This window comes from Salvelinus fontinalis, chromosome 41 (genome assembly GCF_029448725.1).
Source record: "Salvelinus fontinalis isolate EN_2023a chromosome 41, ASM2944872v1, whole genome shotgun sequence".
Taxonomy (NCBI): Eukaryota; Metazoa; Chordata; class Actinopteri; order Salmoniformes; family Salmonidae; genus Salvelinus; species Salvelinus fontinalis.
In genome coordinates, this window is record NC_074705.1 from 16,452,580 (window position 1) to 16,475,741 (window position 23,162).

At 40.6% G+C, this 23,162-nt stretch overlaps 1 protein-coding gene across 7 annotated transcripts in view; it reads right to left on the reverse strand.

Annotated features, from left to right (window-relative positions):
• The window catches only part of LOC129840671 (low-density lipoprotein receptor-related protein 1B-like), a 202,929-nt gene that overhangs the window by 161,757 nt on the left and 18,010 nt on the right, over positions 1-23,162 (reverse strand). For all 7 annotated transcript variants that reach the window (XM_055908708.1, XM_055908710.1, XM_055908707.1 and 4 more), the window contains exon 2: positions 1,875-2,012. In XM_055908708.1, coding sequence (XP_055764683.1) covers positions 1,875-2,012 — 138 coding nt within the window. The remainder of the gene's footprint in view (positions 1-1,874; positions 2,013-23,162) is intronic.

A 23,162-nucleotide genomic window follows, 5' to 3' on the forward strand; every position in this document is an offset into this window, starting at 1 on the left:
CAGGATCTCGTCACAGAATCTCTCTGCATTCAAATTGCCATCGATGAAATGCATTTGTGTTCATTGTCCGTAGCTTATGCCTTCCCATACCATAACCCCACCGCCACCATGAGGCACTCTGTTCACAACGTTGACATCACACAATGCCATACACGCTGTCTGCGATCTGCCCAGTACCGTTGAAACCACGATTCATCCGTGAAGTGCACAGTTCTCCAGTGTGCCAGTGGCCATTGAAGGTGAGCATTTGCCCACTGAAGTCAGGTCAAGACCCTAGTGAGGACAACGAGCACGCAGATTAGCTTCCCTGAGACAGTTTTTGCAGAAATTCTTTGGTTGTGCAAACCCACAGTTTCATCAGCTGTCCAGTCTCAGACGATCCCACAGATGAAGAAGACGGGCTGGCATGGTTACACATGGTCTGCGGTTGTGAGGCCAGTTGGACGTACTGCCAAATTCTATAATACGATGTTGGAGGCAGCTTTTGGTAGAGAAATTAATATTACATTCTCGGGCAACAGCTCTGGTGGATGTTCCTGCAGTCAGCATGCCAATTGCAGGCTCCCTCAAAACTTGACACATCTGTGGCACTGTGTTGTGTGACAAAACTGCACATTTTAGAGTGCCTTGTATTGTCTCCAGCACAAGCTGCACCTGTGTAATGATCATGCTTTTAAGCAGCTTCTTGATATGCCACACCTGCCTTGATGACAGATATGCACACTCTTGGCATTCTCTCAGCCAGCTTCATGAGGTTGTCACCTGGAATACATTTCAATGAACAGGTGTGCCTTGTTAAAAGTTGATTTGTGGAATTTCTTTCCTTCTTAATTGTGGATGGATTATCTTGAAAAAGGAGAAATGCTCACCAACAGAGGTTTAAACAAATTTGTGCACAAAATTTGAGAGAAATAATCTTTTTTGTATATGGAACACTTCTGGGATATTTATTTCAGTTTATGAAACATGGGACCGACACTTTACATGTTACATTTATAATTCTGTTCAGAATAAATTGTCATGTTTGGATTGTTTCAAGAGTTCATAAAGAGCTATGAATTTTGATATATTCTATTGTACGGTAAGTGCTCTGGATGTATTGTTACAGGGACACTGTGTTACGCTGAAGGCAGATAGTGAAAAGAGGGGCGACACGGGTGTGCTCTTATCATTTTAATGTAGCTGACTAGATTAGAATCTTGGTATGATTTCCTGCCTATTGTTTTAACTAGCAAAGTGCAAAGAAATGTTAATTCAGGCTGGGCGTGAGTTTCTGCTTGAATGTTTTCAAAGTCAGTGAATTCGTTCATACTTTGAGGACTTGTTAGTAAGCTCCTCTGTGTATCACACACGTAGTGTTTTCTCTTAGAGATTCTTTTGAATTGAAGATATATGTAACCACGTTAAGTCTTACGTAGCTGATAGTCATTTACTTTGTAGCATATCGTGTATTCCATGTACACTGGAATTGTTTGAGTGTTCATTCTTTTGTGACTAATAAATCCTATTAGTTGAATTGAGTAAATGCACTCCTTGTTTTACAGAGTAATTAGTAAGTATATTGGTAAATATAACTTACACTAAACATAGTCTGTGCTTGGGTTCCACCTTGATATCCCTACATGACACAATAAATGAACGCTAGAACATTGGTCGCCAGGATTACTGTAGCTATTTGTATCTGGTCTCTTAATAATTGCATAACCGTGCAAAATAGACACATGTTCATTATAGCCCTACTAAGAGGTGATGTAAGGCTAGATCCTCCAGAAATGTGCAGGGCCTGCTGCATTTATTCACATGATAATGAGGTCAGATTGATGAATGTCGTTTATTATTATATTCAACATCATTTCGTTCAACTACACACTCACCTCGACAGTGTACTCCTTCGTCATATCCGTCCTCACAATCTCTCGCTCCATCGCAAAGTTTATTGAAGTGGATGCACATTTTGGAGCCAATGCACTGCATGTGATTCGGCGGACATCTCACCAACTCAGCTTTTGTACCTAAAATGAGGATTAAAAAAATATAATCGGTTCAAAGTAATATTCTTGATTTGGTCATCAACATGAAGGTATTGTGGGCTTATGAGAGCCGGTAAAGTTAAGCTGTCTTTCCCAAAACAAAAGACACAAAGATGTATTTGGTCTATGCTAGACTGTCTTTAACGAGACTATTGTGTTGGTGGTATACTTTTACCATCCCCACATGTTCACCCCACCATTGCTTTAGTGTTGTCAAACATATACCGTGAATGTTTTCTTTAGAGTTGGTGCTTCATGGTTAACACCCAAGGTTTCCCTCACCCTCTTTCCCTGTGGAACCATTCCCTGTGGATCCATTTTTATGATCCCAGCAAGAGGCTCATATATAATTTAGAAAATGTGAAAAAAAGATATATACAGTACCAGTCAATAGTTTGGACACACCTACTCATTCAAGGGTTTTTCTTTATTTTCACTATTTTTTACATATATATCAGTACAAAGTATTTTTCATAATTTTTTACGTATACTGTATATCAGTACAAAGTATTTTTCCTAATTCTTTACATATATATATATATAAGTACAAAGTCTTTTTTATAATTCTTCACATATATATCAGTACAAAGTATATTTCATATTTTTTTCAAAGCAGTCTAGAATCAGTTTGTAATTAAATCACACAAAGGGTTCATTTATTATATCCCACAGGGCTACTCAACATCTATTATAATCACTAAAGCAGAAAGCAATGTCTCGGCGAACCATTATTTGCTTATTGCAATACAAGAAAAGAATCTACTGTAAATCGTATCTAACCTGATAGTCTGCAGCTATACAAATATATCACAGAGCAACCTTACCTCACTACTATTCCTCCATTATAGAAATGTGCCATTTTTTATGATTCTACAGATAACAGACAGAACAGGTAGAGGGCAGAACACACACGCATCCCCCACCAAATCAAACCCACCACAACCCCCCCCCCCATGCTCTGACAGAGCCCCACCCCAAAACCAGACTTATTAAAGCAGACATGATATACAATGAGAGCTCTAATTTAACAAACCTAACAAAATGGTCAAGCTACACGCTGGGCAGTAGCGTTATAGGTTCGGGGGTGTGTCGGAAATATTTTTGCTATTTTCACAAACACAATTATCGGAACAGTTGCTGGCAGTAGGGAGAAAGGGCTGGGTCTTGATGAATTAACAAGTTGTCGGTGTGTCGAAGCTTGGAACCTCACTGGCCAATCAGGACGTGCTCCATGGCTAAATATGCGGTTGCTTCAAGGTGTATGTTTACGGTCTTTTATGTATTGAATCAACTCCAATTCCAATGTTAGTCCATTATAGTTTGTTAGACAGCTTATAGAATAAAAATAACAAAATGTAGACCTATCCCATCTTTGCTAAATATGTTAACCTGAACCTGTTTGCAGTCCATATTGTTCTAAGTAATTGCATGGCTTCCATGTTGAAATATGTACAGTGCCTTTGGAAAGTATTCAGACCCCTTGACTTTTTCCACATTTTGCTACGTTACAGCCTTATTCTAAAAAAAATCCTCAGCAAACTACACACAATACACCGTAATGACAAAGCGAAAACAGGTTGTTCAAATTTTTTGCAAATGTATCAAAAAGAAAAAACAGAAATACCTTATTTAGGTAAGTATTCAGACCCTTTGCTATGAGACTCGAAATTGAGCTCAGATGCATCCTGTTTCTATTGATCATCCTTGAGATGTTTCTACAACTTGATTGGAGTCTACCTGTGGTAAATTCAATTGATTGGACGTGATTTGGAAAGGCACACAGAGATCTACTGTCAACTGTGGGACCTTATATAGACAGCTGAGACAGGATTGTGTCGAGGCACAATATGCAGCATTGAAGGTCTCTAAAAACACAGTGGCCTCCATCATTCTTAAATGGAAGAAGTTTGGAACCACCAAGACTCTTCCTACAGCTGGCCGCCTGGCCAAACTGAGCAATCGGGGGAGAAGGGCCTTGGTCAGGGAGGTGACCAAAAACTCAATGGTCACTCTGACAGAGCTCTAGAGTTCCTCTGTGGAGATGAGAGAACCTTCCGGAAGGACAACCATCTCTGCAGCACTCCACTAATTAGGCCTTTCTGGTAGTGTCCAAACGGAAGCCACTCCTCAGTAAAACACAGATGACAGCCTGCTTGGAGTTTGCCAAAAGGCACCTAAAGAATCTTCAAACCAAGATTGAACTCTTTGGCCTAAATACCAAGCATCACGTCTGGAGGAAATCTGGTACCGCTCATCACCTGGCCAATACCATCCCTGCGGTGAAGCATGGTGGTGGCTGCATCATGCTGTGGGGATATTTTTCAGCAGCTGGGAGTGGGAGACTCGTCAGGATCGAGGCAAAGATGAACAGAGCAAAGTACAGAGTTCCTTGATGAAAACCTGCTCCAGAGCGCTCAGGACCTCAGACTTGGCCAAAGGTTTACCTTCCAACAGGACAACGATCCTAAGCACACAGCCAGGACAACGATCCTAAGCACACCGCCAAGACAACGCAGGAGTGGCTTCGGGACAAGTCTCTGAATGTCCTTGAGTGGCCCACCCAGAGTCCGGACTTGAACCCCATCGAACATCTCTTGAGAGACCTGAAAATATCTGTGCGGCAACGCTCCCCATCCAACTTGACAGAGCTTGAGAGGATCTGCAGAAAAGAATGGGAGAAACTCCCTAAATACAGGTGTGCAAAGCTTGTAGCATCATACTCAAGAAGACTTGAGGCTGTAATCGCTGCCAAAGGTGTTTCAACAAAGTACTGAGTAAAGGGTCTGAGTACTTATGTAAATGTTATATTTCAGTTTCTTATTTTTAATAAATTGTTTAACATTTCTACAAACCTGTTTTTGATTTGTCATTATTGGGTATTGTGTGTAGATTGACATGTGTAAAAAAAACAATTTAATCAATTTTAGAAGAAGGCTGTAACGTAACAAAATGTGGAAAAAGTCAAGGGGCCTGAATACATTCCGAATGCACTGTAGGTGTTAGAATATCAAAGCCTTCATCAAAACCCCACTCTCACATTTATCTCACATTTGAATGTGTTACCTGAGCGTAAAAAGTAACACTTAAAATGTATGAAAAGGTGAATTTTTCTGTGAAGAAACAATATGACTACAGTTGGTTTTTAAGTGAATTCAGACCGGGTTTAATGTTGGCCTTTTGTGTCCCACAGAAGGACTTGTTTGTTTGCCGTGTTGTAAAATTATTCAGGGGTGATTCAACGGATCGTTTCTCTCCCCTCAACAGTAAACAGGCAGCACACCTTGCCAGGAATCTCTCTAATATGGTATGTGTCATGTTCAGTGGTGAGCAGCAAAGTAGGTGTCCAACTCTGACTGTCACAATATCAAGAAGTTCCACTGCTGATATTAGCTGTCCTTTTTGTCAACTTTATGATGTTTGAAGCTAACAACTCATACATTTTCAATCTAAGTGTTGATTTATGGCACATAGCTGAAGACTTCATTCAGTGATATCTACCTAACTGGTGGCAACCTACCATGAGTTCTCATTAGAATCTATTTGACATTTTAGTCATTTAGCAGACGCTCTTATCCGGCGCAATAAGGGGTTCATGCCTTGCTCAAGGGCACAACAACAGAATTTTCACCTGGTCGTCTCTGGGATTCAAACCAGCAACCTTTCAGTTACTTGCCCAGTGCTCTTAAATGGTAGGCTATCCTGCCACCCCATATTTCTTGCACGTTTACTATTCACTGCCTGTGTGTTTTGGGTTGGTGATACAAATTTGTTAGGCTGAAATTAAGGCCATTGACATTCCGTGATGTTAACAGAATGTGACTGATTTGTTTTTAATAATTGTTAGAACATCAAAGCCACTCTCACATTTAAAAATACATTTCTGGGAAGAAACAAAGTGATATTTTTTGCAGTGACAGTTTTTAAATCCAACCCAGACTAATGTTTTTTTTTGCCGTGGTGCACATTTTAATGTGTTACCCTGAGGGCTCTATTTTTGGCCGGTGTTAAGGTGGCGCTAGTGTCAAACTCAAGTTAGTTTGCAATATCGTCATGTAAAAACTGGCGCACTGGCATTTTACATTTACATTTACATTTTAGTCATTTAGCAGACGCTCTTATCCACAGCGACTTACAGTAGAGTGCATACATTTTAAAAAAGTATTCAGAACACTTTACTTTTCCCACATCAATCTACCCGCACCCCATAATGACAAAACAAAAAATGTTTTTTAGAAAATGTTTTAAATAAAAAACTGAAATATTACATTTACATAAATATTCAGACCCTTTACTCTGTACTTTTTTCCTCCACAGAGGAAATCTGGAGCTCTGTCAGAGTGAACATCGATGTCTTGGTCATCTCCCTGACCAAGGCCCTTCTCCCCCGATTGCTCAGTTTGGCAGGGCGGCCAACTCTAAGAAGAGTCTTGGTGGTTCCAAACTTCTTCCTTTTAAGAGTGATGGAGGCCACTGTGTTCTCTGGGACCTTCAATGCTGCAGAAATGTTTTGATACCCTTCCCCAGAGCTGTGCCTCGACACAATCCTGTCTCGGAGCTCTAGGACAATTCCTTCAACCTCATGGCTTGGTTTTTGCTATGACATAGCTGTCTGTATAAGTTCCCACAGTTGACAGTGCATGTGCCTTTCCAATCAATTGAATTTACCACAGGTGGACTCCAATCAAGTTGTAGAAACATCTCAAGGATGAACAATGGAAGCAGGATGCACCTGAGCTCAATTTCGAGTCTCATAGCAAAGGGTCTGAATACTTATGTAAATTAGGTATTTATGTTTTTAAAATGTTAATATATTTGCAAACAATTCTAAAAAACTGTTTTCGCTTTGTCATTATGGGTTATTGTGTGTAGAAAAACATGTATTTCATCCATTTTAGAATAAGGTAACGTAACAAAATGTGGAAAAAGTCAAGGAGTCTGAATACTTTCCGAATGCACTGTATATATGCACTTTTCATCAAATGAATGTGTTTTTCCCTCAGTAAACTTTGGTAAAATAATCACAGTGATTACAATTTGCTTGTTGTGTTGCACAGAATTAATGTGTTCTTAGAAAATATCCCATGATGAACAACTTACACAGAAGTTCAGATGTTTGCATGAATAATCTTAGCAAGTTAGGATACAATCAAGAATTCTTCCATACTTGTTCGTCAATTTAGCTTTTCCTGCTTTTCCTGCTTTTCCAAACCACAGATTGCACAGATACAAACAAATGGAAATGAATCAAATGATTTGCATATAATAGTTATTTAGTTAGGACGTGGGCAAGTCAGGCTAGCTCAGGACAGACCCACTAACATACAGCACAAGTCCAGGTTCAAAGACAAACAATGACAGCATGGCCTTTAATGTTGATTTAATAAAAACTGCATATCTTGCAGTTTAATACCACAACGCTATGCTACATTACTCTGACAAAACTCCCTCCTGCAGGTGCCAATCCTCCAGGGGAAGAGATAATGTACATTCACAAGCCATTGAGTTTTATTTGATGCGTCTGTGTTGGTAAAGTCACCCAAACATATTTTCATTAACACAAGGTCCTTACATCGAGTAGTATGTAAGGGTAAGTCCTTACATCGTTTACAACTTACATTCACTTCAAATCTGAATACTTTCCAAATGCACTGTATGACACAACAAAGGACAGCATTTTTATTTTATTTAACTAGGCAAGTCAGTTAAGAACAAATTCTTTTTTTTCAATGGTGGCCTAAGAACAGTGGGTTAACTGCCTTGTTCAGGGGCAGAACAACAGATTTTTACCTTGTCAGCTCAGGGATTTGATCTTGCACCCTTTCGGTTATTAGTCCAACACTCTAACCACTAGGCTACCTGCCGCCCCATTGTTGTCAGATAGAGCAGGACTCCTTCAGTAGACCAGCGATCTCAGGCTCCTAAACTGAGTTAGATGATGGTTGAGGATGGTGATGCCAAGTGATGCCAGATAATGGTCATGCCAGATGATTTCTATCAGGAAGTCTGGTCTCATTGATCAAAAAGCAGCCGGTGCTGAGGTGCATTTTTTAAAGCCAGCTAGCTAGCCAAACCAGAGTCAACCTGGCATCAGTCCTGCAACTCCATGGGTAAAAACAACCAGATACTGCATATCCAATCAACAACTCAATGACAAAAAAAAAGTGAATAAAAAAGAATATATATGTACAAAATGTACAAAGTTCTGTTTAGGCTGCCTTCCGGCGCTGTTTTTATAATTAGCTGGCAAAACAGAGTTTCAGACTTCACCCGAAACAACATCGATTCAATATTTACAATATAAATGGATCAAGTCATTAAAAACGAAAATATCAAATTCTGAAAATACACACATTTTGAAGTCGCGCCAAAGCCCGCTGAGGGAGTGTCAGTTTAGAAATGGCTGTCAAAACGAGGTATATTTATTTTTGGAGAGAAAAGGATCGAGGACAAAAACAAAGTTTAAAACACATAAACAAGCAGCTTCTCTGAAGGCCTAGCAGAGCAGCACAAAAGATGCTGTCAGAAGTTTAAGTGCCTGACAGCCAAGAAATGTCTTCAATGGGTCTGTCTGTATCCCTTTGGAGATCAACAATTTAGAACACCTGCACTATACCCAAACATAGTATAACACTACAACAATACATGGCAGAATTGTACATTGACAATTACATTGGTAATCAAACATTTTAGGTAATAGTATACTCCTCAACTTGAGTATCAACAAACTATGTAAATAGACTATACTGTAAATAATTAAATGTATAAATCAACTATGTGGTTTAAATGGCTTTCCTACAATCAAATAAAAGAAGTCTGTAATATTATAATGATAATTTATCAGAGGTGAACAAACATATTACTTTGGTTAGTTTTTTAAATAGATTTGCTCGAAATAACTGCATGGGCTCATAGAAACAGACCCAATAGTCATGTTTAAGTCTTCTACACCCTGTTCCTGAAAAGGAAACTTTGCTGAGAACGTTGACAAGTTCGCCACCTCCTTCTGCCTGTCAGACTCACAGTCTGTGATCACTAGGAGAAGTGACGTGCTTCGCTCAAGATTTCAAACCTTCACAAGAACTAGAGCAAGGGCAGGTCAAGTTTTTACATTAGAACAAGCTGAAAAGGAACGTTTTATGGTTTGGTGAACAACAATTTATCAACTTTATTAAATTCCGGGTAGTGGCCGTCTAAAATCTGTTTTACATTTAGCCCAATCCATTTTTTGCCACATGTAATTTTCTCGCTCAACTAATTTGGATGTTCTCAGTCCACAACAATGCTTAAATCACATCAGGAGTCTACTTTTTTGGAGAGTCTAAAGAGTTTCCACTCTACTTAAAGTGTGCAGAGACTGTTGTGTTTGGCTAGCAGTGTTTTTGTAGCCTATTACATTTACATTTTAGTCATTTAGCAGACACTCTTATCCAAAGCCACTTACAGTAGAGTGCATACATTTTATTACATTTTACATACTGAGACAAGGATATCCCTACCGGCCAAACCCTCCCGACCCTATGCCAAATGTGCTTCGCCCCACGGACCTCCCGGTTGCGGCCGGCTGCGACAGAGCCTGGGCGCGAATCCAGAGACTCTGGTGGCGCAGCTAGCACTGCGATGCAGTGCCCTAGACCACTGCGCCACCCGGGAGTCCGATGTCCTATTGCACATGTGATGGCAGAGTTGGCCCACCCTATTAATAAAAATCATCATGATATAATTTTGCCAGGTAGGCCTACTTTGCAGGCAACATTTAACTGGGATGGTTTTTGGGAAAGCCTTTGTGTTGTAGCTAACTGGCTACAGCATAAACAGGCGCATTCCCATCATGCTGTTACTTCTTCCGAAAGTTGCAGGAAATAAACTATAAACTACTGCAATGAATAACTACTTTTCTAATAAGCTCAATTAATTAATGTTCAACTAAGTACAAAAATGATGTATATATTGTTCAAAATGTCTGGATTCCGTGATTCCGTCCGCGTTTTCCCGCATCACATATTTATAGTATACTACAGTTTATACTGAATGGAGGTGCCTCAGTATAATGTATTACTGGATTCTCAATTACAGTCTGGTACTTCACAGGGATCATTGTTCTGCCAGGAAAGTGGCCTCTCATAATCTCATGTTTTTTCTCAAATTATTCACCCTGCTTTTTTTAATCAATAATTTCTGCTGGTAAATATCAGAAAAAGAACAGAGCAAAGACTCAAGCAGTGTCACACAGTTTAAAAGCTCCAAATGATAGTCTGTCCACATGGAAGATGAATAAATAATTAGTCGTGAAAAATTTGGCAGGCAGAATTTAAACTATATTAAGCTGTAGCTATCTCCCATGGGGCCCAATTGAGTGCAATTTTGAAGAGGAGCTAAGCCCTTATGCCTTTAGGGCAACTTTCAGCACTGGGACTCCCATTCAAAAGAATGGCTGTGGATCTTCACAGAGCTAGCTATAACTTTGATGCCTATCCACTTGATGTCGGCTATCTTAACAAACATAGAAACAAAACCATGAGAACCTGAAATCTATTCCTTACACACAACTGTAGTCCACGTCTCACTTTCCAAGAAAAGAAGATGCATTGCATCACCTGCATTTGAGGGTCGAACCAGAGGAAAGCATGCTACCATAACAGCAGGATATAGTCTGTGGTACCTTCATGATTGTTTTCTTAGGAGCTTCATTCCTTGCGCCCTGCAGAGATAGTGGGCAGGACACCTCGCCTCATAAAAGCAAGAGTCACTATAGATTCATCTGCTTTCACAACAAATGAATTATTTGTGTAGGAAAAAACAAGAGAAGAGAGACTACCTCAGCAGAAGAGGTTCAAACGGAGCTGCTCCACTTCGCTGTGTCTTACCATCCCAGGGTGAAACCGTTGCTTTGTAAAAACTCCTTCTGCAACCTCTAAGTCAGATGTTGAATAGTGTTGTTGTTTGATAGCTTAGTACACATAATAACATACCACATGTTATAACCACATAATAAAAAAACTACTTTGTAGCTCACGTTCTCATTAGCTCAAACTGGTTTAAAAGTATTGAGTCATCTGTCTTGGAACATTTGGTTCCTGGTTTCAGCCAATATAGAAACACTACAAATAATAGCCTAGAGATTAAAAAACAAACACTTTCTGACTTTCCCAGTACTTTCTCAGGTCATTTTCATAATGTGCACCTCTGTAGCTATTGGATAAATGTCTCATATCATTGACTATTAGGAGCTCCAATAAATCCTTAATCTTTCAACCTTTTAGGATGCAAAGCAGTGCAGGCAAACTTAACAGGAGACAAATCCATGTCATCTTTAAATGAACAAACCTTCATTAGGAACCTAACGCAACCTTCCATTCTGCAGAAGGTCAGGTATTTTTCCCTCTACAACAGCCGTCTATCAAGCAATTATCAACACACACACACACACACACACACACACACACACACACACACACACACACACACACACACACACACACACACACACACACACACACACACACACACACACACACACACACACACACACACACACACACGCACAGTCTGTTGGAGTCAGAGTCCTGATCCTCTGAATAATTCCCCCACTAAGAATACATTAATAATTTATTGGGCTCATTAAAAAAATTCAGAGTGGATTTCACAGTTATGCTACTTAATATTATTTCCCTTGGCATGGACTGGTCCTGTGTGGCTCAGTTGGTAGAGCATGGCGCTTGCAACGCCAGGGTTATGGGTTCAATTCCCACGTGGGGACCAGGGTTCAATTCCCACGGGGGGACCAGGATAAATATGTATGAACTTTCCAATTTGTAAGTTGCTCTGGATAAGAGCGTCTGCTAAATGACTTTAATGTAAATGACTGAAACACCTTTAAAGCAGGAGTGCTGTGTGCCAGGTTATGAGTTTTGTTTTTGGCTTTGGGACGGTCAGTGTTTCAGATAGATTTGTTCATACAGAGCAGTGGTTCCCAAACGTTTTATAGTCCCGTACCCCTTCAAACATTCAACCTCCAGCTGCGTACCCCCTCTAGCACAAGGGTCAGCGAACTCTCAAATGTTGCCTGCCACACACACACGATACGATACATTTATTAAACATAAGAATCAGTGTGAGTTTTTGACACAACCCGGCTCGTGGGAAGTGACAAAGAGCTCTTATAGGACCAGGGCACAAATAATAATATAATAATAATCAATAATGTTTCTATTTATTTTGCCATCTTACATATAAAATGTTATTTCAATTAAAATTAAAATACATTTTGGGGGGGCTTTGTATCATTTGATTTACACAACATGTCTACCACTTTGAAGATGCAAAATATTTTTTATTGTGAAACAAATGAGAAATAAGACAAAAAAAATGAAAACTTGAGCGTGCATAACTATTCACCCCCCCCCCCCCCCCCCCAAAGCCAATACTGTGTAGAGCCACCTTTTGCAGCAATAACAGCTGCAAGTCTCTTGGGGTATTTCTCTATAAGCTTGGCACATTTAGCCACTGGGATTTTTGCCCATTCTTCAAGGCAAAACTGCTCCAGCTGCTTCAAGTTGGATGGGTTCTGCTGGTGTACAGCAATCTTTAAGTCATACCACAGACTCTCAATTGGATTGAGGTCTGGGCTTTGACTAGGCCATTCCAAGACATTTAAATGTTTTCTCCTAAACCACTTGAGTGTTGCTTTAGCAGTATGCTTAGGGTCATTGTCCTGCTGGAAGGTGAATCTCCATCCCAGTCTCAAATCTCTGGAAGACTGAAACAGGCTTCCCTCAAGATTTTCCCTGTATTTAGCGCCATCCATCATTCCGTCAATTCTGACCAGTTTCCCAGTCCCTGCCAATGAAAAACATCCCCACAGCATGATGCTGCCACCTCCATGCTTCACTGTGGGGATATTGTTCTAGGGGTGAAGAGAGGTGTTGGGTTTGCGCCAGACATAACGTTTTCCTTGATGGCCAAAAAGCTCAATGTTTGCTTTTTTTTTCTGGCCTCCCTTCCATAAAGCCCAGCTCTGTGGAGTGTGAGGCTTAAAGTGGTCCTTTGGACATATACTCCAATCTACGCTCTTTGTTGCCTCTCTGATTAATGCCCTCCTTGCCTGGTCCATGAGTTTTGGTGGGCGCCCCTCTCTTGGCAGGTTTGTTGTGGTGCCATATTCTTTCCATTTTTTAATAATGGATTTAATGGTGCTACGTGGGATGTTCAAAGTTTTGGGATATTTTTTTATAACCCAACCCTGATCAGTACTTCTCCACAACTTTGTCCCTGACCTGTTTGGAGAGCTCCTTGGTCTTCATAGTGCCGCTTGCTTTGTGGTGCCCCTTGCTTAGTGGTGTTGCAGACTCTGGGGCCTTTTAGAACATATGTATATATACTGAGATCATGTGACAGATCATGTGACACTTAGATTGCACAAAGGTGGACTTTATAACTTTATTTAACTAATTATGTGACTTCTGAAGGTAATTGGTTGCACCAGATCTTATTTAGGGGCTTCATAGCAAAGGGGGTGAATACATTTGCACGCACCACTTTTCCAAATCATTTTTAAGTAATTTTTTTCATTTCCCTTCACCAATTTGGACTATTTTGTGTGTCCATTACATTAAATCCAAATAAAAATCGATTTAAATTACAAAATAGGAAAAATGCCAAGGGGGTGAATACTTTTGCAAGGCACTGTAACTCTGCAATGTTGGGTTGTATTGGAGAGAGTCTCAATCTTAAATCATTTTCCACACAGTCTGTGCCTGTATTTAGTTTTCATGCTAGTGAGGGCCGAGAATCCACGCTCACATAGGTATCTGGTTGCAAAGCGCATCAGAGTCTTAACAGCATGATTTGCCAAGGCAGGATACTTTGAGCGCAGAGTATTGTCACGCCTCTCCTCGTCCGGGGAGGAGGAAGAAATAGACTGCCGTTACAAGTATCCTGCGGTTTGCAGAAGAGGTTCTCTTCCTTAATTGACCCCCCATAAACGTAACGGACATATACCAAGAGCTGGGCCAGGCCCGCCACGTTTGTTGACTCATCCAGCTGTAATGCATAGAATTCACTGGCTTGTATGCGAAGCAGTAATTGTTTCAAAACATCTCCTGCCATGTCACTGATGCGTCGTGAAATGGTGTTGTTTGATGAGGGCATTGTCTGTATAGTTATTTTGGTCTTTTCCCCCAGCATTGTCCCAGCCATATTAAGTCCTCCACAATAGTATGGGGCATGCCTGTCCAAGCCACTCGGTAGCTCACCTTACAAGACGCTTTTAGCACATTCTTATTAATGGTATCTGTTGCTTTTATACATGTCTTACTACTTGACAGTCATCATAATTCTCGTTCAAAAAACTCCTGTGGCTTATTTTTCAAATTGGCATGTTTTGTTTATATTTTTGTTGTTTTGTTTATATATTTTGTATGTTTTATTTGGCATACCCCAGTTTGGGAATAGCTGCTATAGAGGATGGGATCACAAACTGATCTTGACAAATCTCTCACTCTCTCTTTCTCTCTGCTACATGACTAATTTTGTGTAGTCACGAAGCGAAGGTAAAAGGTCGCTGTTTGCTTGTAAGACAAAGTATCAATGACTGCCCTGCACAACAGCAGTAAGAGCAGAATTGATTTAACATATACCTGGACCTTTAAACTCCGCATTGATCCAATTCTCTTTGGTTCTCTGCTGACATCACATTCAACAAATACGAACAAACAACTTTCCCATGGTTGTTGTTGTTGACCTTGCGATGGCTTGTATTACTTTCCGCCAGTGATCATGTCCAGAACTTTATTAACCTTTGAACGTGTATGGCACTATTCAAAAGGAAAACAAACACAATGGCATCCGAGGGTGTCGTTATCCATCCTTGAGGTTTATTTGACACAACTTTTCAAAATAAAAACACCTACAGTACCAACAATTACAACACACATACCCATTCAAGGGTTTTTCTTTATTTCTACTATGTTCTACATTTTACAATAATAGTGATGACATCAAAACTATGAAATAACACATTTGGAATCATGTAGGATCCAAAAACGTGTTAAACAAATCAAAATAGATTTTATATTTTGTATTCTTCAAAGTAACCTCCCTTTGTCTTGATGACAGCTTTGCACACTCTTGGCATTCTCTCAACCAGCTTCATACGGTAGTCACATGGAATGCATTTCAATTAACAGGTGTGCCTTGTTAAAAGTTCATTCATAGAATTTCTTTCCTTCCTAATGCTTTTGAGCCAATCAGTTGTGTTGTTGACAAGGTAAGGGTGGTATACAGAAGACAGCCCTATATGGTAAAAGACCAAATCCATATTATTGCAAGACCCAGAGGTACCTCTGCTGCAGAGGATAAGTTCATTCGAGTTTTAAATGCACCTCAGATTGAAGCCCGAATAAATGCTCACAGATTTCAAGTAACAGAAACATCTCAACATCAACTGTTCAGAGGCCTTCATAGTCTAATTGCTGCAAAGAAACCACTACTAAAGAACACCAATAAGAAGAAGAGACTTGCTTGGGCCAAGAAACACGAGCAATGGACATTAGACCAGTGGAAATCTGTCCTTTGGTCTGATGAGTCCAAATTTGAGATTTTTGGTTCCAACCGCCGTGTTTTTGTGAGACGCAGAGTAGGTGAACGGATGATCTCTGCATGTGTGGCTCCCCCTGTGAAGCGTGGAGGAGGAGGTGTGAGGGTGTGGGGGTGCTTTGTTGGTGACACTGTCTGTGATTTATTTAGAATTCAAGGCACACTTAACCAGCATGGCTACCACAGCATCTTGCAGCGATAAGCCATCTCATCTGGTTTGCCCTCAGTGGGACTATCATTTGTTTTTCATCAGGACAATGACCCAAAACACACCTCTAGGCAGTGTAAGGGCTATTTGACCAAGGAGAGTGATGGAGTGCTGCATCAGATGACCTGGCCTCCGCAATCACCTGACCTCAACCCAATTGAGATGGTTTGGGATGAGTTGGACCGCAGAGTGAAGGAAAAGCAGCCAACAAGTGCTCAGCATTTGTGGGAACTCCTTCAAGGCTCTTAGAAAAGCATTGCAAGTGAAACTGGTTGAGGGAATGCCAAGAGTGTGCAATGCTGTCATCAAGGCAAAGGGTGGATACTTTGAAGAATCTAAAATCTAAAATATATTTTGATTTGTTTAACACTTTTTTGGTTACTTCATGATTCCTTAACGTGTTATTTCATAGTTTTGATGTCTTCACTATTATTCTACTATTGTATAAAATAAAGAAAAACCCTTGAATGAGTTGGTGTGTCCAAACTTTTGACTGGTACTGTATGGGATTGAAGTAGTACTACCTATGTAATTATTAGGTAGAGAAGTACAGTGCTGTGTAAAAATATTTGCCCCCATTCTAATTTTCTCTACTTTTGCATATTTTTGATACTGAATGTTATCAGATCTTCAATCAAAACCTAAAATTAGATAAAGGAAACCCGAGTGAAAAAATAACACAACAATTGCATCCTTATATTTATTTCATAAACAAAGTTATGAAACACCCAATGCCCCTGTGTGAAAAAATAATTGACCCCCTTACACTGAATAACTGGTTGTGCCAACTTTAGCTGCAATGACTCCAACCAAACGCTTCCTGTAGTTGTTGATCAGTCTCTCACATCGTTGTGGAGGAATTTTGGCCCAATCTTCCATGCAGAACTGCTTTAACTCAGCGGCATTTGTTGGTTTTCAAGCATGAACTGCTCGTTCCAAGTCTTGCCAGAACATCTCAGTTGGGATTAGGTCTGGACTTTGACTAGGTCATACCATAACTTTAAATGTGTTGCTTTTTTAACCATTTCATGCGCACTTGATTGTGTGTTTTGGATCCTTGCCTTGCTGCATGACCCAACTGTGCTTCAGCTTCAGTTCACAGACGAATGGCCTGACATTCTCCTGTAGAATTCTCTGATACAGAGCCAAATTCATAGTTCCTTCTATAAAGGCAAGGCGTCCAGCTCCTGAGGCAGCAAAGCGGCAGGTAGCCTAGTGTTTCGAGAGTTGGACTAGTAACTTAAAGGTTGCAAGATCTAATTGCGAGCTGACAAGGTAAAAATCTGTCGTTCTGCCCCTGAAATAGGCAGTTAACCCACTGCTCCTAAAAAAGCATCCCCAAACCATCACACTACCACCACCATGTTTGACCGTTGCTATAAGCTTCTTACTGCGAAATGCAGTGTTTGGTTTTCACCAGGCAAAATGGGACCCATTTAGTCCAAAAAGTTATACTTTCCACTCATCTGTCCATGGAACATTCTTCCAAGAGTCGTGATGATCAGCCAGTTGCTTTTTGGAAAACTTGAGTCAACTTTTTGGATGAGATGACTATCAGTATCAAAAATATGCAAAAATAGAGAAAATCAGAAAGAGGGCAAATACTTTTTCATGGCACTGGTTCCAGAGTTGCTTAAACAAAAAACTATACTTTTGTATATGCAGTGGTTTTCTAAGGAACCATAAAAACCTAATACCGTTAGACAGCACCAATGGGCAAAGTGTGACCGAAGGTTTAGAATCATCATTCGTAACCCTGGGAGCCATAGGATGTTTAATCCTTTAAAAGCGGAAACATTAATGACATTTTTCTTCAGCTATACCACACACACACTGCCCCCAACAACACATACACAATCACTGCCCACCCCAGAAAAAGTTTATTTCCAAAATGTTATATCCACCCATTTTTCACATTTGTGTTTTTTCCCCAGAAATGATTGCTTGTGGGTACCTTCATGTGTGTGTAAAATATAACTGTTCTCAGATTTTTCATTCATTGATGTTAGGTGTGTATTAAAATCTATATCAATTGTCTAGCTGAAATGGAATGTTCATATAATGTATATTTGGCTGTGATAATGAGGTTGTCTCAACTAGATATCTATTAAAAAAAATCTATATTGTCTTATCGCTGCAACTCTCCAACTGGCTCGGTAGGCGAAGGTCAAGTGCGTCTTCCTAAACACGACCCACCAAACCGCGCTTCTTAACACCCACCCGCCAGCCGCACCAATGTGTCGGAGGAAACACTGTTCAAATGACGACCGAGGTTAGCCTGCAGGCACCCGGCCTGCCACAAGGAGTCGCTAGAGTGCAAAAACAACGCTGGGCCAATTGTGTGCCGCCCGATTACGGCCAGGGTCTGTAGTGAAGCCTTTTGCACTGCGATGCAGTGCCCTAGACCGCTGTGCCCTTCAGGAGGCCCTTCAACAAGCTATCTTAAGATGAATGCATTAACTGTAAGCCATTCTGGATAAGAGCATCTGCTAAATGACTAAAATGTAAAATATAAATAGACATTTCTTTGGGGCATGGACTACAAGGTGTCGAAAACATTCTACAGGGATGCTAGCCCATGTGTAAAGCTCCTCCTCTTCGTCTGATGATGAGTGTTCATAGTAAATTTAATCAAATAAACTGAACACTGAATGACAAAAAAACAACAAAGAGAGTGAACGAAACGAAACAGTCCTGTAAGGTGAAAAAACACAAAACAGGAAACAACTACCCACCAACACAGGTGGGAGCAGGCTACCTAAGTATGGTTCTCAATCAGAGACAACGATTGACAGCTGCCTCTGATTGGGAACCATACCAGGCCAAACACATAGAAAAGGACAGCATAGAACAAAACATAAAATGCCCACCCCAACTCACGCCCTGACCAAACCAAAATAGAGACATAAAAAGGATCTCTAAGGTCAGGGCGTGACACCATGTTGACTTCAATTCTTCCCAAAGTTGTGTCAAGTTAGCTGGATGGATACAATATATAGAATTTTGCATAGGATAACCATTTTGGGTTCCATTTAGATCCGTCTGTGGAAAGGGTTTTACATGGAACCCCAAAAAGTTATACCTGGAACCAAAAATGGTTCTTCAAAGGGTCCTCCTACGGGGCCAGCCAAATAACCTGTGATGGACATTTTTAGGTTTGTGCTTTTCTAATAACCAATTTCTGTGTTCATGCAAGTGACTGATTGAACGAATCCTCACTATCAGTATCTGCAATTTGGCAGTACGCCCAGGAACTTGTTTTGAGAAAGGGATATCTCAGTTTCAAGGTCTCAGCTTAGAGAAGAAGCCTTGTGAGGTATTGGTCTGTCACATGCATGGCCCAGTATTGGTCGGTCACATGAAGGAAGCAAACTTTAATGATTAATTCATTATGAATGATGAATAAGCTAAATCATGCAAATATAACTTGTCTGTTCATAAGAGAATGAACGGGACTGCCCCGGGTAGATCTCCTGATCGACATGTGTACTTGGTGCATTAAGTTTGATGGAACCTCTCCAAAGCACTGATGATAAACAATGATTCATTTAAGAATGTCTTTGAGTGTCCCTGTGTAGAATTTCCACGACAAACCCTTTAGGTTCTAGGTAGCACATTTTATCTAAGAGTGTTATATGAGATATGTATGTAAAACATTTACATTTGACATTTTAGTTATTTGGGCACTTATCCAGAGCGACTTAAAACAGTTAATGCATTCATCTTAAGATAGCTAGGTGAGACAACCTCATTATCACAGTCAAATGCACAGTGTACAAACATTCCATTCCAGCTAAACAATGGATAAATAACATTTTGCATAGGACAACCCTGTTTTGGTTCCAGGTGGAACACTTTTTGGTTTCAGGTAGAACCCCTTTAGGTTCCATGTAGAACTCTCTGTGGAAAGGGTTCTACATGGAACCCCAAAAAGATCTACATGTAACAAAAAAGGGTTATTCAAAGGGTTCTCCTATGGGGACAGCTGAAGAACCCTTTAAGGTTCTAGATAGCACCTTTTTTCTACGAGTGTAATATCCTCTAATCAGGAAGTTACTTTAAATTATTGCATAATATACAGTATTTTGAAAGCAACTTGTTTGTTGCTTGGCATCCATCGCATTGGCTGGATCAATTATGCTATAAGGAGAAATTATTGCATGGTTAAAAAGTAAAAACTGCTAATTCATTTCATGGAGCATGAATACAGATATTGGTGCAACACCTAAAGCTGAAATCCTTAATGGTGAAACTGCCACTGTAACAGTACTGCTTCCGTCCCTCTCCTCGCCCCGAACCAAGGACCCGTTGCACACATCAACAACTGACACCCACGAGGCATTGTTACCTATTGCTCAGAGCGAGTGACGTCACCAATTGAAATGCTATTAGCGCGCACCCCGCTAACTACCTAGCCACTTCACACCGGTCACACCACGTTGTTTGCGATACTACAACAACAAAGAAGTGACTGCAAACAATGAACATGTTTTCTCCCCTCGGACATCATTGCACGCACGATAGAAGAGCACATTTTTTTATTTATCATCCTGCACGACGGTCCTCAGCTCAGCAACAAAAACAATAACAATGGTGGTGGGGCGGCCAGTGCTGCTGTTTCCCCCGACTGCAGATTCCATCTAAACGGTCAAAAACGGGTAAATCATCTGACATTACACAAATATGCTGTACTACAGAGATAAAACAAGTAGCAAAGCACACAAATTAGACTTCTTATCATGTACATTGCTATGGCAGAATTGTCCACACATTTCCATGGGAAATATGTCATTAGTATGTAAATTATACCTTTGACTGATTTACCAAATGCAGGAACAAGTAGCTGTAATGACAAGTCTTTAAAGCTGGATTTAGGCCCCACACAATCTCCATACGAATGAACTTTCCTCAAGAAGAAATTCAAAAAACTCCACTGTCTAAGACAGTCTTGAGCAGAGAAATCTTGAGCAGAGCAAATGGATTCCTGTGAGAATTAATCTAGAGACAATGGTTACAACGCATATGTCCTCGTCATTTCTATCGTTTAAAAGGATCATTAGCGAAGAGAGGGTATGTTCCATCCTTTCCCTATTCATCTGTTTCATCACTTGTCACATACTGTAGATATTTTCCTCCCCTCATCCCTCTAGCCCTCCATCCAATGTCAAGAACATAAATTAATCTATTACCAATAGTTTGCAGCCCATCGCGGCTAATTTAGCAGTAACACTTTGGGAGATCAATCTTCCCTTCCAGATGACAAATTTGGCTAGTCACCTGTTCTGTTCAGCTAGCCCGCCGGTGCCATTCAATTTCACATTCTGTCTCTGTACCCCAGGCAGGCTCTTTCTCTCTCTCTTTCTATTTCTCTCTCTCTCTATAAATACATATATCCCTCTCTCCCTCTCTTCTTATCCTTCTCTCCCACCCTCTACCCCTCACTACTGTCTCTCTCTCTACCTCTCCCACCCTCCACTCTCTCTCCTTCTCGCTTTCTCTCTACACCCCCCCCCCCCCCTCTCTGTACCTAATCTAGAGGCTAATTACCACTAGAGGTGATGAAGGGACGCAGGTTTAAATTACACTACATTAATCAAACCGTCCTGAAACAACACATCATTTGAACACTCATTAGATTGAATTAGATGAAAATATCGAATCCTTCCCTCTTTGCAGACTGGTCAGTTGATCTAAAGTCTATCTAGAAAACAGCCTGTCCAGGAAATGTACAAATAGTGGATCCTAAAACATGTAACTATCTCTGTCTGACACTACCATTAAGGGTAAATAAGAAGGCTAAATGATCATGCAGACTAAACAAAGTCTGGTAAATAGTGTGTCCGAATGCAAATGCACCGAGTTGGCATTTGGCAGTCATGCCATGTATGCATGTATTGGTACTTTAGTTAATGTCGTCAGAGGGGATATGCATAATATCCTATTGTGGTGAGATAGCTTTGTCTGCCCTATTCACTGCCAGTTTTAATGCATCACAGCTTGACAAATCCAGGAAATTAGACATTTGTTGCAACCGGGGTAAAGCCCCTTTAGGAACCATGCTATGAAACGCACTACTGCAGACATCCGAGCCCACCCCTACTGCTCCTGCCTTCATCTTCTCCCTACACCTCCTCCCTTAACCTCTTTTCATTAACAAAGCACAAAGCTTGCTACTCAGTGCGCACATCTCCCCTGACTGAACAATGCCAATTCCTTGTGTGGTGTCCCCAACATGTAATCTATTGAATATGTAATTATTGCATTGCATTATTGCATATTGCACATAAGCAAAATAAAACACTGCAGTTTACACAGATCTCTAACAGTCCTGTTCTGTTCTGACAGTCACATTTTGTTGTTTAAGGCTATTTGAATCAAATGAAAGGTTTATCTTAATTATCTGAAAAAAGTGTTGTCTGGCAGACCATGTTTGATTAATAAACCAAATATATTTGCTACAAGAACTATTTCCTAATTAGAATGTGTCATTTGTTGATGTCCTGACAATGAAAACACAACATTTTAAAACCAAACAGAAGTAACTAAACTTCTCATTCAAAACGTCTCTATAAACACAAGCTTTAAGCTTTTTCTACAAAAAACTTCTGGACACTGAACAGCCAAACTTCAAACGTCATATGGTGATGTGGAACGGAATTGAATGCTAAACAGAGAAAAAATGTCTTTGTTTCACACTGAGTGGTGATGTGATGTTTCCTCTGAAGGCTTGCTGGGAGCAGATGGCGATACAATGTGAGGACAGGGCCATTAGTGAAGTCTTCAGTGCTTTGGACACTTTGGAGCTGTCTGTTTAATAGGAGGATTGGGGACCACATGCACACGCATACACACACGCATACACACACGCACACACACACACATACAGGCACACACACATACAGGCACACACACACACACAGCACACACACACACAGCACACAGCACACAGCACACAGCACACTGCATAAAGGCACACTCATACCCACACACACATGTACAGACACACACGTGTACACATGTACACGTACTCACACACAGACTCTCACTGCCTGCAGGCATGAGCCAGCATCGTTATATGGCTACCGACCAGCCTCAGTCTGTAAAATGACATGCCCACAAAGCTCACAGGTGGCCGAGAGGCAGAAACAGACAACCATTCCAGCATATTGGCACCACATCTTGCCGCTTGTTTGTTTGCCATTGGCGTTGTCTAACTGTCTATATGAGCCATTTGCTGCCATCACAAACCACTTCGCGACCAAACAGAACACATAACAATTGTATGGTTTTGAAAATGCAACGGAACCATGTAGCTGCATATATGGTCTCAT